Source organism: Acipenser ruthenus, chromosome 12 (genome assembly GCF_902713425.1).
Source record: "Acipenser ruthenus chromosome 12, fAciRut3.2 maternal haplotype, whole genome shotgun sequence".
In the NCBI taxonomy this organism is placed as follows: domain Eukaryota; kingdom Metazoa; phylum Chordata; class Actinopteri; order Acipenseriformes; family Acipenseridae; genus Acipenser; species Acipenser ruthenus.
The window spans coordinates 40,180,290-40,196,138 of NC_081200.1; the positions used below are offsets into that span (position 1 = coordinate 40,180,290).

At 38.7% G+C, this 15,849-nt stretch overlaps 1 protein-coding gene across 16 annotated transcripts in view; it reads right to left on the reverse strand.

Annotated features, from left to right (window-relative positions):
• Nucleotides 1-15,849, reverse strand: part of LOC117416938 (disabled homolog 1-like) — a 177,284-nt gene that overhangs the window by 6,145 nt on the left and 155,290 nt on the right. For 6 of the 16 annotated variants that reach the window (XM_059035130.1, XM_034028439.3, XM_059035133.1 and 3 more), the window contains 8 exons: nt 13,775-13,894; nt 12,696-12,734; nt 11,618-11,683; nt 8,831-8,890; nt 5,449-5,499; nt 4,669-4,731; nt 3,249-3,345; nt 595-1,143 (listed from right to left, as the gene is read on the reverse strand). In XM_059035130.1, coding sequence (XP_058891113.1) covers nt 595-1,143; nt 3,249-3,345; nt 4,669-4,731; nt 5,449-5,499; nt 8,831-8,890; nt 11,618-11,683; nt 12,696-12,734; nt 13,775-13,894 — 1,045 coding nt within the window. The remainder of the gene's footprint in view (nt 1-594; nt 1,144-3,248; nt 3,346-4,668; nt 4,732-5,448; nt 5,500-8,830; nt 8,891-11,617; nt 11,684-12,695; nt 12,735-13,774; nt 13,895-15,849) is intronic. The other 10 variants (XM_059035132.1, XM_034028442.3, XM_034028441.3 and 7 more) reach the window with 10 other exon arrangements.

Consider the following 15,849-nt stretch of genomic DNA (forward strand, 5'->3'; position numbering starts at 1 on the left):
GAAAAAAGATATTTCAAACCAGAATATGTATATTGCTTGTCTGGGGCAAGATGTGCTAGTATTCACCTAGTGCTAGTTTCAAATGCTATACGTGCCATTTTTGAGTGCAGTAATGCAATAAATGATCTTGCAAATTATGAGTCTCAAATGCTATTTTTAATTCTCAAATATTTTTAAGTCTAGAAATTTGAAAGCGAGTCTGCAGTTTGAGTCTGAAATGCTTTACTTTCAGTGCAAAAGTGCAATATTTGAATCCCCTAATGCAATTATTGAGTTTTGAGATTTTTTAATCCAGAAATACAATAAAATAAGTCTGCAATTTATGTGCCTCAAATGTTCTTTTTAAACTTATAAGTGTAATTTAAGTCAAGTAATGCAATTTTAATAATAGACTCATTCTGTCCTCCGAAGAGGGAGTTCACGACCCCAAAGGCGGCAATCTGAATGAAATGAACGTTTATTTTTAATTTTATTACTCTATACCCCAGCTACAGAAAATGTCCCCTCCCCACTTTTGAACCCCAAGTTATGCCCCTGGTTGTGTTTGAAGTTTTCAGAATATTTCTTTTCAGGCAGGTTTTTGCAGAGACTCACGTGAGTTCGTTGACGGTGTGGTGGAGGTCACCGGGGTCAGGTTCATCTGGGAGATGTCGAAATCATCGCAGTCATCAGTGTCCTGCGCCACCCCCACCTGGCTGAAATAGTTGGAGAAGGCTTCTGAGGTACAGGCCAGGATGGGCTGCTCGTCCTTCCGAGACGGGACGGGTGGGGGCTGGACCATCTGGAAATCCTTGAACATCTCCTTGGACATCTTCTGTTTTGACTTGTCCCCCTGGGGGCTGGACACAGCAGAGTCACAGGTGGGGGGCACGGCCGGTATGGTAGCAGGCATGCTTTGGAACATTGCCGCGTGCAAGGGTGCAACAGTTTGCGTTGGCATAAAGGCATTGGGTGGGAATGCACCTGCCATGGCAGCCCATTGCTGCTGGGTAGCAGGGAAAAGGTTGGGTTGGCCCCATATCATTGGCTGGGCCCCTATCACCTGAGGAACTGGAGTCTGGGCTCCAAAGGCCATGGGTTGCTGGGCTCCAAACACTGGCTGCCCCCAGAGTGCGGGCTGGACGGCTCCCATCGTGACATAACCTGGCAGAAACACAACAGGATTAATGCGCTGGTTTTTTGTTAGATTCTGTGGATTCTGCCACACTGGATACATGCTACACACTAGACACTAGCTGCCTGGAAACAGATTACATATATGTATATTTGCATAACAATTTATACACTTAAATTTCAGCAATCAATGTGCGTGGAGTAGAGAATTCAAGCAGTGGGGTTCACGAGTACTTGTGTTTGGCTGTGCATTTCAATGAAATTATGTTTATGTTTATTGTACAAGTCAATCTCCCACATCCAGATGTCCTAGCTGTATCTGCAATAAATGAGACATTGAATATGCATATATGCATTGTAAAGAGCATGTCAATCAAACAAAGCTGTAAAGTCTTGATTGGTTTATCAATGAATACAATATCTCTGCAAATTACCTTACTGGGGTATATTTTTAAGGAAAAATGTAATAATGCTAATGCTACTTAATGAGAGCGCTTACATTAAAAGAATTAGTTATTTGGATCTAGTCTAAAATGTAAAGGAGTTTATTAATGACTGGAGTAAACAAATACTGTACTGAAGCTTTGCCTCTTTACACCTTTTGCTACATTTTGTCTGTTAACTGGACACTTAACTACTGTAAAAGGAAGTCAAAAAATATTACTGGAACGTAGAGCCATATCATTTGCTGGGACACACAATCTGCTCAATAGCAGCCTACACATCAGAGTGAGCTACTGAGTCATAACAAGCTGTGCTGACTCACAGCATTGCTTCTTTCAATTGTAATAGCTTTTCTGATCATCTCTTTGGGAAGGAGAGCCACGTCAAGGACAAGCAGCTTCAGGCTTCTGTTACTTACAGCAAATTTTTTTTTTTTTTTTAATGCTGATCCGTTCGCCAAGCCCTGCCCACTCTGTACAGCTCAGTAGTCATGACTACAGGCACCTCCCCCTCTGTGCTCCCACACTGTAGGTGGCCATGGATGTTTAGATTGATGTCACCACTGGAGAGTGCTTTGGGCATAGATGATTATTTATATACAAGATAACAAGGTAACACTTTACATTGTGTCACTAATAACTGTGTATTTACATACTAGTTACTTAATAATTACATGTGCACTGACGCATAATTACAATGTTATTAGGCATAGTTACAATGTACTTAATGTGTAAATCTTTTTGCATGATATAACTCTAATTCTAACCCTAACTCCAAACCTAACCCTAACCCTAACCCTTTTCTGATACACTTTTGTACTTACATATATTGTGCAAAAAAAGATTTAAACATTAAGTACATTGCAACTCAGTATAACATTGTAATTACGTGTACACATGTATTTACTAAGTAACTACTATGTAAATATACAGTAATTATAGACACTTAATGTAAACTGTTACTAACAAATACAAGGGAATTATGAAATAAAATAAAGAAAAAAAATACTGTAAAGGTATTGCTAATAACTTTATGGACGTCCAAAACTTTGCAGATGGTCCACAGTGCAGTGATAAGTAACAGAGGCTTTGACAACAATACATTTTTGCAGTAACTTAGATTTTAAATAAAATGATCTGCCCCTAATGCATCTTCAGTATCATTTTAGTTGCAGTCATTTCCTCCATAGGCTTGTTTTGCCTGTTTCTTTCCTGATGTGTTCTTTTGAAAGCTCTCTAGGTCTACAGCAGGTCTTAAGCACATCTCTATGCATTACACAAAAAAGCATGTACGCATTCCCACACTTAAATATGTGGGAATCAATCCGTGTACAGTCATTTTTCCTAAATTACTGAATTAAAAAGAAACATGGCACCAGTCTATCCCACTATCCCATTATGTAATCTCCTCATTGTACTACCAGGGTCCTCTTATTTGTAAGTAAAGGGCAAATGAAGTCAATTTAATCAGAGGTTGCACTCCCCTGGAATACTGTATCTGAATGGCAGGCTTATTATGCATTATGAATATGGACACTTATGTGAGGTACATTTTACAGAGTGGTGTGTGCTTTTCATTATTCCAAATGTGTATCAGAAGTCTTGAGAGAAACAAATCAATTGCACAATGCATCAGGATAGTTTTCCTGAAAAAGTGTTAGCTCCAATCTGAAGAGGGGAGCTCCCCTTTACCTGAGGGGACAGCAGCAGGGTTGAATGGTCCGAACATTTCTGAGGGGTGCTGGTGCAATACACCTGGGTCAAGCGTATTTGCAGGTGATGCTGGGGTCTGTTTGAAGAAGCAGGAGAAACACAGACACAAAATGATTCCTTGCCAAAAGCATACTGCTGTTTCTATCCCTGTTACATTGAATGCATTTCTATGGGGATTGTTTTTACTAGCACACAGTGCCAGCGGTGGGCAAATGTTTTATGGCAAAGATCTAAAGGGAAAGCCTTAAAATAATTTACAATATATATATATATATATATATATATATATATATATATATATATATATATATATATATATATATATATAGTGTGCAAATGTATTAGAACACCCCATTGATTCTGTAGTTTTGATTTGTTGTGTATATATAATCAAACCACTGAAACTGAAAATCTTGGAAATTGGCCAAAATAGGCATATTAGTGATTGTCTAATTGAATTGATAACTTTACTAGGTGTGGCAATGCCCCTGTGTGCATTTGTGTGTTATGTGTTGTATGTTGCGTGTGTTAATGTTGGTGTATAGAGATTGGTACACAGGATATAAACGGGTCTGTGTTTCACGTGTGATTTAAATTGTATATTTGTATTTAGGCACGGGATTGCACATCACTGCACGTGCATTTAAAGTATAGTATGTGAGCACGGGGTTGCACAGAATTAATTCACGTGCTGGGATTCAAGTGAATAATTAATTAGTAATTGAATCCCAGCACAATAGTATATATAGATGCACGTTTGACTCACTCGGGGTTGTGTGTTCGGTGAGTGGAGAACGGGTGTGGAGAAGGAGGTAAAGTTAAGGGAAATAAACTAAAATAATAATTGATACTTGTTTAAAACTCACCGTGTTCGTTTGTCTGTGCATCCACCGTTTGTTTAAATGTTAGTCCTTTTTGTTTGTCTATTTATTTTGGCGTAAGTGCCGTGTCCTGTGTTTTGTGTTTGTTAAAACCTTTTATTTTTCCGTATATAATAAACCGGCGCAAGCAAACGCCTTCATCATTTCATTTCATCTGTCTGTGTGTTATTCATTTCCTGGTTCTGACGTCACCACTCAGCTAGCCGTGTGACACTAGACCACACCATGAATTAATTAAAATTTGTAAGAGAAAAGGAACACACATCCCTAAACTGGTAAAATGCATGAGACGTTTTAGAAGCTGTTTAATATGCCTAATTAAAGCACAAAGTGGTCTAACATTTTCACACATGAGTGCCTATTGTTTCTCTATCTCTGGTTAATGACCAAAAATTTAAATTCTCACACCGAGGTTTTCATGCAGGTGGGTACATAAAGGATATAAATGATAAATCCTGAGGTGTTCTAATAAATTTGCACACTACTGTATATTAAGTTAGAGCCACTCTGCTACTTACTGAAGGTGAGGTGATGTCAGGAGGAGTCGACATGTCACCAAACAGCTGTAACTGGCTGATATTCTGTGAAGAGACATGCATTTTACAAGACTGCAATCAAAGCATTGTCATTTACTGTACTTCACAAACTGACCCGCCTCCCCCCAAACTTGCCAAACCAAGACTTTCACAAACCCTCTTCATATACTTGATACAGTACCTACCTTGGAATCACTCAGATCTGTTGGAGATGTGATGAATTAAACACACACACAGCATGTGATGGAGAATGATATGTACATGGCATAGTTTGTGAGGTGTATGGATAGTGGTATACCTACCCAAACTCTGCAGACTAGCCACAGCCATAGCTGCATTATATGTATATACTAACTTTCAACTTACTGAGAGAATGCATGTATTTCTTGACTTTCTCATACTTTTGCTTTTGTTTTTTCTTCTTTGCAATATATTTGTAGAAGATATGTAGACAATACTGTTATAGACGGTCCAGTTTGTTTTTTCAATAAATATATCTAAAACTGTTGCTGTATCCGTGAGCATATTTGACATCTACAGTGTGTCGGATGACTAAGCCTGGAAAAGCTAACAATGCAGTCGTATTCCCTTCCCTTCAGACTAACAGCTAGCAGCTGAGTAATAAGAGGAATGTCCAGTAAACTGAGAGGACATTTAATTATGTTGACTGCATGCCATTAACCTGAGGCCTATTGGCCATCAATACAATCAGGATGTGTTATGTCCCCTCAGTATAAATGTATTCCTCTGACTAAACCTTACCTGCGTGACCTTGCCAAGGTCTTCATCAATCTCCACCAGGGTCTCCCTGTTCTGTAACAGCAAAGTGATGGTTAATGGATGGTGGTGAAGGTGAATGGGAACTGTGACCATTTATCCCTGCAATAAAACTGAACCCTTCTGCTTTGCATCCCTGTTCTACAGCGACACTCAATCCCAAATTCTAGAGGAGAGTCAAATATCACATAAGAGTTAGACACTTTAGCGGCATTCAATCAAATGTCTGGACATTTGATTGAATAGTGCCATGTTACAGAGAAAAAACATGGGTCATAAAGCATGCTGTCTTTTCTGATTGAATCCACTTCTTAGGTCTAACAGGGAGTCGGTATGAGTCTGTGATTTTGTGGAACGGATGATGGGAACAAGAAATCATTAAACTTTTTATTGTACATAGCGATACATGCTCTTCAGTGCAGATTCTAAACAAACCAACACACTAATGAACAAATAAATGAAACACTCAAAGATCTGTTACTCTCAGTGACCTGTGAAACCCTAAAATGATACCAAACATTAATCCCTGGTGTTAGCAGTAAGCATGGCATGAGAATGACTGAAGGGTGATGCAAATAAATGATGTCGCTGCAGAGAACTAAGGATTCATTCTGATAAAAAGGTGATGATAATGCTGTTACCATTACAAGGAGGGCCATGTAGAATACTAGAACATGTTAGCTATGGTGTTACTATGACATCTAAGGATGGAAAAGCTTACAAGATGAATCTGTCTCTATGTCTGGTTGAAAGCTACCTCTTTCCACAGTTTAGCCTTGTGGTCACCTTACTTTATCATGAAACAGACCTTGCTGGCTGTCTAGTTTGTCCCTGATTGTATTTAACTGTAGGAGCACTATCTTCCTTCCTTAGAAATCTGCTTGCCACTTATTAAATTAGCCTGACAAGCATGCTAGCTGCTACTACCTAGAGCAGTAAGAGGTTATTCCTGGCTAGCATCTTCAAACTACTAACTAGTTATTCAAAACACTGGTCTACTTGACTTTTCTTTAGTTTCACCTCTGTATAATAATGCTTTTTCGTTTGTGCATGACACAATGGGAACAACTGACATTGTAGGCTGGAAGCACAGAAAAGACCAGCCAATCATTTATTAATCTTCCAACAAGCCTTTGTGCACCTCACATGTTAAAAAACATGCACTTGTATAATCAATGAAAATGAAAAGAGGGCCAAGTTTAACCGGGTAAGCCTTTGGAACCTATTTCTATTTCTTTAACATGCTCCGGGTGATCATGCTAGAAATCTTCGTTTTAGTTTTTTTTGTTTTTGTTTAAATTCTGAACGTTTACAGCAGCTGCACCTTTATCTCTCTGTGCTGATGTAAACACAGTGGAAAATCAATTTTCTTTCTTTTCAAGTCTTATCTTCCATCAAGATCAGAGTAAAGTGGGAGAAAAAAGTTTGCCGGTCTGATTGTAGCGTGGCAAATCTGAGTAAATAAAGATTAAGGGCATTACTGGTGCCGCCGCTGTCTCCATACAAAGAGGATGTAATGGTCCTCTCTAGACCCCTAATCATAACATGCAAAGCAACATGCTGTCCTTGGTGCTGCTGTGGACTCTATCTCATTTCCATGAGTCTGTCCATGAATATGCAGACCCTGGAGAAGTATGCAATTACGCATATGCACGCGGATTAACATTACATTAATGTCGCCCACATAATCAACATTGGATGCCTAATCTCTCTTCATGCAAATTATTTCAATCTTTAAAAAAAAAAAAAAAATAATATATATATATATATTACTGATGCATGTACAACTAAAGACAGTTAGGCAGACTGTCAGGTATCTGTACTGACAGATAGAGAAGAAATCAATTTAGAAGATTTACAACATGTTGAATGGCTACATGAATACCTGTGCAGTGTTAAAAGACGCAGGGCTTATGAAGGAAGTAACACAGACCCCAACACAAGAAACAGGCGTTTAACACTTAGTAATAAAATCCACAGATGCTATAGCAATTAACAGTGTCAGGATACTCTGAAAGGGATAATACAAGATTATCTGAATAGTCAAAAGTAAGCCTGCCTCTTCATTGTTTATAATAACATGACAAGATAATAAATTCTTATACCAACAAAATCTACTTACGATTCAAGAAATTCTATTTGCATAAGCAGCTTCAGAGTTACTTGCAAGCACAATGCTTTTTTTAATGCATGTGTCTGACACCAGTAGGTAATGGCTGGTCTGAAAAATGCAGTACTTTAAACAAACAGAAAGCATGTAGGCAAGGAAAGAACATTTAATTTAAATGAGGATGTGAGAAAGAGAGCTCCGAGCAGTCAGCCTGATGTAGCACATTCAGTCTCCATCTACAAATCAGCAATAGCAACACTAAGTGCAGCTGCAACTAAAGCTTGACTACATTAAGCCCATTTAAAGAGATAGCAAGTTCAAGGTTAAATGACGATTCATTAAGGGAATGCAACTGCCACCCTATACCCAACTGGAATAGTAAACTAACGCAGGAATCATCTTAGTGATAATAACATAAATTATCAATTGTCGCTTTGAGGAACTCTGTCATGAACCCTTATTTTATAGACATATTTGAATTCCTGTTGAGATTTCTCAGAGTTTGAAAAGTCTATAGGGCAATGCATTGCCGCTGAACAAAGGGGCAGGGAAATAGTGCAACTTCGTTCTCACACTAGTATAGAAACTGAACAAGAGCCGTGAAAAGGCAAGCGAGATACTCCGCCAACACTTTGATGATTGCTTACAAAGAAAGCTTTGACAGCTACGAGAAATATCACCAGGAATTAAAAGGAAAGTCTTTTTTCTAATTTGAAAGCAAAGGAGTTCGGAATACAAAAACAAACAAACAAACAAACAAAAACTTTCATTTGTCAGAAGTCAGAAGGCTTGCTATCTCCTTAAAATGGGCAGTGTTTGGAAACATACCTTTACCCCCACACTACCACCACGCAGCATGCAGTTATGACAAGCAACCCGGCGCAAACCTCCGAAGAACCATATTTATGCACGTTCTTTCTTTTCTTTCTGTCCCAACTGGAATGCTACATTCCTTTGCAGTTTTTGAGCTGATGGTGATGTTTGAAATTTGAAATGCAGCAGCTGATCTGTTATTGCACCCCTGTGTGCTAGAGGCACACCCCACTGAACCGTGAGTCCCGTTGTGAATGCTCACAGCTGAATATGGAGCCAAGCCAAGACTCACTGGGAGCCCAGAAGCTGAAGTTAATGGGAAGCAGTCAAATCCCATATGGAACATAATGTGAAACTACAGTCCCTATGCGGGACGTTCCACATGACTCGGAGCACTTGAGAGGTTTGCCTCGAGGTACCGATGAACACAATGACGACACCTACACTCACTGTTTGCCGCTTTGGAACATCATAGACCCCTTCCTTCTGCTGACTTTTGGGGACCTGGATTTGTAATCAGTCAAGTCAAAAATAAGTAAACAACACGTCATCTTCCAGAGCAGCATCTATGCAGCCTCAACAGACATGCCGCCCAACTGTATCACAGCAGATGCCTTTTTTCAAGATGGTTTAAAGATAGGCTGCTGATAGCAGTTGTGTAACAGTTGCAAGGCACTCTAAAGTATATAGTTATGTATTAATAATTACTATCAGAAAGACCATTTTGTATTTTTTTCAAGTTTTGTTGTTTTCTCTAATAGAAGTGCATACACCAGCATGGAGGGAGGCAGATTTTTCAAAGTCTTTCTTCTTAATGGCAATAGAAAAAATGATGTTACAAAACTAGTTTTTGAGGTCTCAAAAGTGTCAAGGTGTTATCAAATTGGCTTTCATAAAAAAAGGTGCAAAATGCATTCAAAATGCATTCCCCCATGGTGTAAAGCATGACTCTGCACATGTGGAGATATATACCCGAGCTCAAAGGTCCACAAACGCGGCCATGTTAAATAGACAACATGCCACTCACGCTGTATTAAATATCAAGGATGTGTTTGATAAACTTTACAGATCAAAAACACTGCAGGGGACATATTCTGATCTTTTTAAGAAAACCCATTTATTTGTTTGCCATTGTCGTGCTATTCTCTTTCTCTCGTCTCCCCCAGATATCTATCAATATTTATAGTTATATCTGTGTGAACTGTACCTTTTATGTAAAGACCAAGCAGTGTCAAAGATTAATCTCAAGAAGAGAGCGAGAGCCAAGTTGTTTGCACACATGGCTGAGCCCTGAAATGGGCAAGTTTTTGCCAACAGAAACACGTTTTTTATTTGAGCTCTAGTGCTGGGATAGATCCCAATATTGACACCATCATTTTTACACTAAAAGTTTCCAGTTGTATGTAAAATCTGACATAGAAACATAATTTTGGAAGCAAGAAAAAGTTGTTTATAGCTCAGGAAATTCATTCATATTGTGTATTGAGCATTGTCTCTATTTTCAGTTGTAGCCAAACTGAGACCATTATACATTATACTTGCTCATGGGAGGTAAGGCTTTTTCTTGTAAAGCTCCTGTGAAATGCTCTGCTTGTGTCTATCAGGGAAGCTGGGACCGTTACAGCTTAAGTCAAGACTGGAAAATTAGTTTTATAAAATGGCTTTCTTGTCTTAGTGGGTTTTAATGTAACTTTCATATTGTTGCATTATTATTATTATTATTATTATTATTATTATTATTATTATTATTATTATTATGATGATGGATGTGTGTATGTAAGTATATTTATCTATGTATGGATGTGTGTGTATATGTATATATATTTTTATTATACTGTTTGAATATGTTATTTAAATGACTGTGATAGATGTGTAATATGTTTTACAAATGTATTGTTGTTTGATTTTTGTACTGTACTCTGCTTTGAGATACTTCTTATAAAAAGCGCTATAAAAATGCAAATAAATAAATAAATAAATAAATATGCACGCACATTACTCTTTTGTTGAGCACAACGAGTAATTGAAACACAGGCTGCAATCGCACCTAACCCAATTGAAATCATCAAATACAATTTAAACTGATTCATTTGGGTCCCATTGTGTTCATGCTCGATAGGGCTCAATTGGATTTAAACTCGTCTCAATCAGCTTGACTATCCACACCATGAAACCTTGGTTTAGGATTTTTAACCTTTGCTCTGCCTCTGCCTGTTGCTGTGGAAACATTACACAATTGGAATATTCATTTAATTTTTTTGGATCGTATGTTCGGAAGCGCAGTAACTCTTACTACTATGATTGGAGCTCTAATAATAACGCAACCAAGATCGTTCTCAAAAAAACACAGTTTAAGAAGAAAGATGTGACTTTCAACTGACAGATGTTAAACTGATGCATATTCATATAAAACGCAGCAAAAATAACAAAAAGCTCAATATAGATGAACTACTAATGTACTGTAGTACAGTAGTTACTATACTCTTCACTACATTATTTAGTACAGGCATGTAGCACAAAAACCCTTTGGGAGTCGGAGAGTTACTATACAAATCTATGTATGGTATGTAGTTCTATGAGACGACTACCATCTGAATCATAGAAGTGTGCCCTAGGTAGATGTGGTACATTTTTAAACTGGTAACTAAAGTGTAATGTCAGGGTAGGGCTGTAGCGTTGTATATGGCACTGTTGACCCAGTGTTGTTTTTTTCTATAAGCATAGCAATGACATAAATATTTGTATACAGTAGAAGTACTGTCAGGTAGATAAGGTTCTTGCACTGCGCCTACCCGCTATTCAGGAAAGTATAAGACAGGTAGTTTGAAGTTATCATGCAAACGCGCTGTACGTTGTGCCATTTAAAATGGAGCACATACAAGACTGGCAATGCTTTAAACCAAATTGTGTACGAAGGTCGATCCCTAGCCCAAGCAGAGGGCAGTTTGGTGCTTCCGCAGTCAAGCAAAATGCCTGAACTACAGCAGGTAACATAAAGGCTAAACTGGTAAACAGTTTTGGGGGTTTTTAAAGTGGTACTAAATAGCTAGATCAGATAGTGCTGAAGAGGAACAAACAATGTCAGACACTGTGAAACCGAAACCCAGCCCCCTGCAACTTGTTGATCAGTCTCCCCCCAAGCCAATGTTTTTCAATAAAGACGTGTCGCCCTCAGCCGCCTGTCTATAAGACACCGTGACATTAGCTCATTTAAAATGGTTATTTTAGTACCTGATAAATGTTCTCCTCTGATTCTGGTTCACGGATTGGTTCATGTCCAGCCTCAAACACAATGTACTATTACATCGGCAGCACAGAAGGAAGAGGGCAAAGAGAAAAACAGTAGGAAACCACAAAGTGATTGATAAACAAGATCGAAACAAGCACAGGCCAGCACTGAACACACATTCACATCAAAGGAAGAAGCAGCACAGGGACAACCACTTTATTGGAAAGCACAATTGTTCATTGCTTGGTACTTTATGAATCTTCAGATCATAATTATATAATAAGTATGTGGTGGTATATCTGACAGCAGGAATGGAAATAATACAAACTCTCATTGCAGTTTGAGTGAGTAAAGCTTGATCACTCAGCTTGTAAAACGTGAAATGGCTCAAACTGCTATGCAAAGAATCTGTTGTACTGGACTGTCACGTATGCTTGACTGGTGATTAATTACAGCAAGAAAAAATCAGATGTAAGCAGAAGATTTTTTATTTTTTCTAGTTCCTTGACATTTCTTATTCGGAGGCACCTACGTTAACTTATGGCTGTTTTTTAAGCAGCCACATGAATGAAAAATGTTTGCCCTTGCAATGGGTCTCTGACCTGGGCCCAGTCTACTGTACTGTTAATTAATACATATATAGAGAACCAATGTTAATTCTATCTATTTTAAAGAGTCAGCTAGTTAAAGCCCGCCATATACAGTGGATGGTACTGGCCATTGTATTCAGTAATGTAAGGCATGTGGATGAACGAACAGTGGACTACGCCTCTATTAGCCATGATAATATAGGGATACATAACATGGTAGTGGTGTTACTTAAATAATATCAAAACTCTGATGTGAAATGTAATACATTACTTTAATGGCCACTATATAAACAATAAAGGAAGGATGAAGAAATGATATTCATTTTCAAAGAAAAGAAAAATGAGCGGTTATTTTAATGAGTGTAAATGCCTAACAAGGGAACTTTTTCTTTTTTTTTTTTGCTTAAAGCAAAGCAACTTGATACGACACAACACAACACGACACGACACGACACGACACGACACGACAACACAACGCTTCAGAAGTTACCTGGTACACAGGATCCTCCACATCGTCCTCCAAAATGGTCTTTGCGAAAGCGAGTTAAGAAGTAGAAGTGGCAGAGATTGAATCAACAGAAAGACAAAGAGAGAAGGTCAGAAAACTTAAAGAAGACTCTCAGAGGACCAGACAGGAGCTCAGTGCTGCTTCTTAAGGGTTTGAATATTAAAATGTTATTCTTACAAGGAGTGCTCATTTCATTCCCGCCGCTGAAGAGGCTGCTGTCTGACAGATTGTGTCATTTAAATGTACGAGGTGTGTGACACAGATCACCCAGCAAGATCTAACAGCTGGCAGACACATTAAGGCTGAAAATAAAAAGCGTGTCTGAATAAAATAATTTTTAAAAAATTCTCAGAAGCTGAAGAAGGAGGCAGTCACTGATATCTTACAGGATTAATTATGCAGCCTATCAGTAGCAGTCTTTAAATATCGTTTTCATATCTAATTCTTTTGGAACCGTTGTGGGGTCATGCTTCAGTGTATACAGAAGGAGTTCCAAGCTACCTGTTTGTTTATCTATTTGTGTTTGTGCTTAATAGATGAAGTGCAGTGACTGTGCATTTATAGGTATTTTGTTATTTTTTTACTGTGTACATGCATAATATTTCTATGCAGCTTTTCATATTAATAATGTGTCGAGTGAATATCAGATGATTGTGCAACCGATCCCTGAGAGGGTCACCGGTAAAACGATCAGAAAGAAGAATCTGCAGAAGGTGTGAGCTGAGTTTATCAACTTTCTCTGTTTTTAGTGCATATTGATATTCCATTACTATTTGGCATGCTCTCGATACGTATACCACTCATCAATCCATATTCAGAAGATGAGGTCCAAATCAGAGGCTTGTTTAGGTGTGAAGATGTGTGTGCGTGGGTTACCTGGTACACTGCTTGTCTGGGTGTGAAAGTGTGTTTGATGGGTTACCTGGTACACTGCTTGTCTGGGTGTGAAGGTGTGTTTGCATGGGTTACCTGGTACACTGCTTGTCTGGGTGTGAAGGTGTGTTTGCATGGGTTACCTGGTACACTGCTTGTCTGGGTGTGAAGGTGTTTGCATGGGTTACCTGGTACACTGCTTGCTCACACTGTTTATCCTTCTGTGCTTTCTTCTCCATCTCTTCCCTCTGCTTGAGCTCATAGATGAGTTGGAAGAGATCTCTCAGATCAAGTATTACCGGCTCGGCCTGGAAGATAAGAGATTTTTGGACTGCTGGCTGGAGCACAACATCTTGTTTTACTTTCAGATATATAATCACAAACAAAAAGCTTGGATTAGCTGTTATAAAACAGACAAGAGCACAATACTGTATGCATGTTGATGTGTTAACCACACTACCCTAACCTACTGTACTGAATATGGTGGCAGACTGGCAACCGGGTTCAAAGTGAATCAAGCCACCAAATGGATGCTGATAATTACAATACACTGACTCCACCTGCTGGACACCTAAAACATTACAACTAACTCTGAATCGAAGGGGGAAAAAAAAGAAAACAAAAAAAGGTCCAGTATCCCTATTTTACTGTCCAATGGAAAATGGATGACTTATTAGACATAACTATATTCAAACACTGATCAAGAGATGTCAGGGTAACAGGGGCGAAAAGATTTAAGTCATGATTGTTTTAAAAGGATCTTCCCTTTAACACATGAGACGTGATGACTGATCACCACTTAGAAAGGGTCTGAGTGGACTGGTCTGACTGAATAAATACCAGACATTTCCTCCATCTTGTTTTACTGGCATAGCACATCTTATGAGCAGTTATGGGGATCACGTGACTTTAAAGACAACAGAAAATCAGACAAATGATGCCGGTATTGCTGGGGGAAGATGATAAAAAAGAGAACTCCAAACATTTTATCACGATAAATCAATTTTCATCTATCCCTCATGTCCTTGGTCTTGTCTGGAAGGTGGCGTGTGATGTTATGTAGTGCGAGCTGGAGAAACCTGCTATTAAGGTACTGACAATGGGGAGATGATACATACACAAGTGGCAGCACGGAGGGCATTGATTCCAGATGGTTACAACATGCAAGATGCCCCAGAGTGTATTGCAGTGTAAGGCACTACACTATACGTTCTGTTTAGAGGAGAGCTCTGGTTTTTGTGTGAATTGGTCCCAAATGTATCTGTTTCCAACATCTGGTGAGCCAACAAATAATAGAGAGATGAGATGTCAGGTAGTGTAATCACACACAGGCGCATGTCAAAACACAGTTGACACTTAAAGGCTTGGACACAGAAACAGCAAATACATTTGGGAGGATGACTTGATGAACTGACTTGCATCTATTCCAATGATTATAACCCTACATGTATTCTATGTGTGCAAAAAAAATGATATAGATCAGCATGCTATGGTAGCACTATGGAGTAACTAACAATTGCCCCTGCCCTTTCATGGTAATTGCTGGTGAACATGTGTGTAATTACTCTACTGTAAATGGACCTGGCCTATACCACCATGCAATTACAACAGGTAACAAGATGCTGTTCACAAGTCCATTTCCATGTAATTACACAGTTATTACCATGTAAAAACAGGAACCATTGGTAATTATTCAGGCTCATTTACATGTACTTACATGATTACGAGTGAATGTGTTAGCTTCTTAATTATTTGTGAGCCTTTGAAATATGTAGAAACACATGGAACTTTGAAAACACATTTACTCCACAGCAAACGTCAGTAAATTGACAGTAGCAAAAAAAGGCGAACACAGAAAACACTTAAGGGATGCTATCTATAAAGAAGTGCCCATGTTTTCAAACTTGGACACAGAACATTTGCTAATACGTAGTGCAATGCCTATCCCCACAATCACTTATGAAAGGAGGTAAGTGGTCAACTGACCAGAAAACACTGAACTACAACTATAGAAAAATTATAAAGAAATGACTTAGCAAAGCTGAAAGAAAGGTGTGAGCCTAATTGCACCCAGTGCCATTTTTCCTATCTACAGTAACGATACAGTAGTGCAACAGTATTTTGCTGTGAGTCTCAGCACTAGTTCAAACTTCTAACAGCAAACTTTACCGCCACATACATGGGGACGTCAAATCTAGACTGCATCTGTTTTGCACATGTCAGAAATCTTGCAGCACTTGTCAAAGACGATCAGCCACACTGA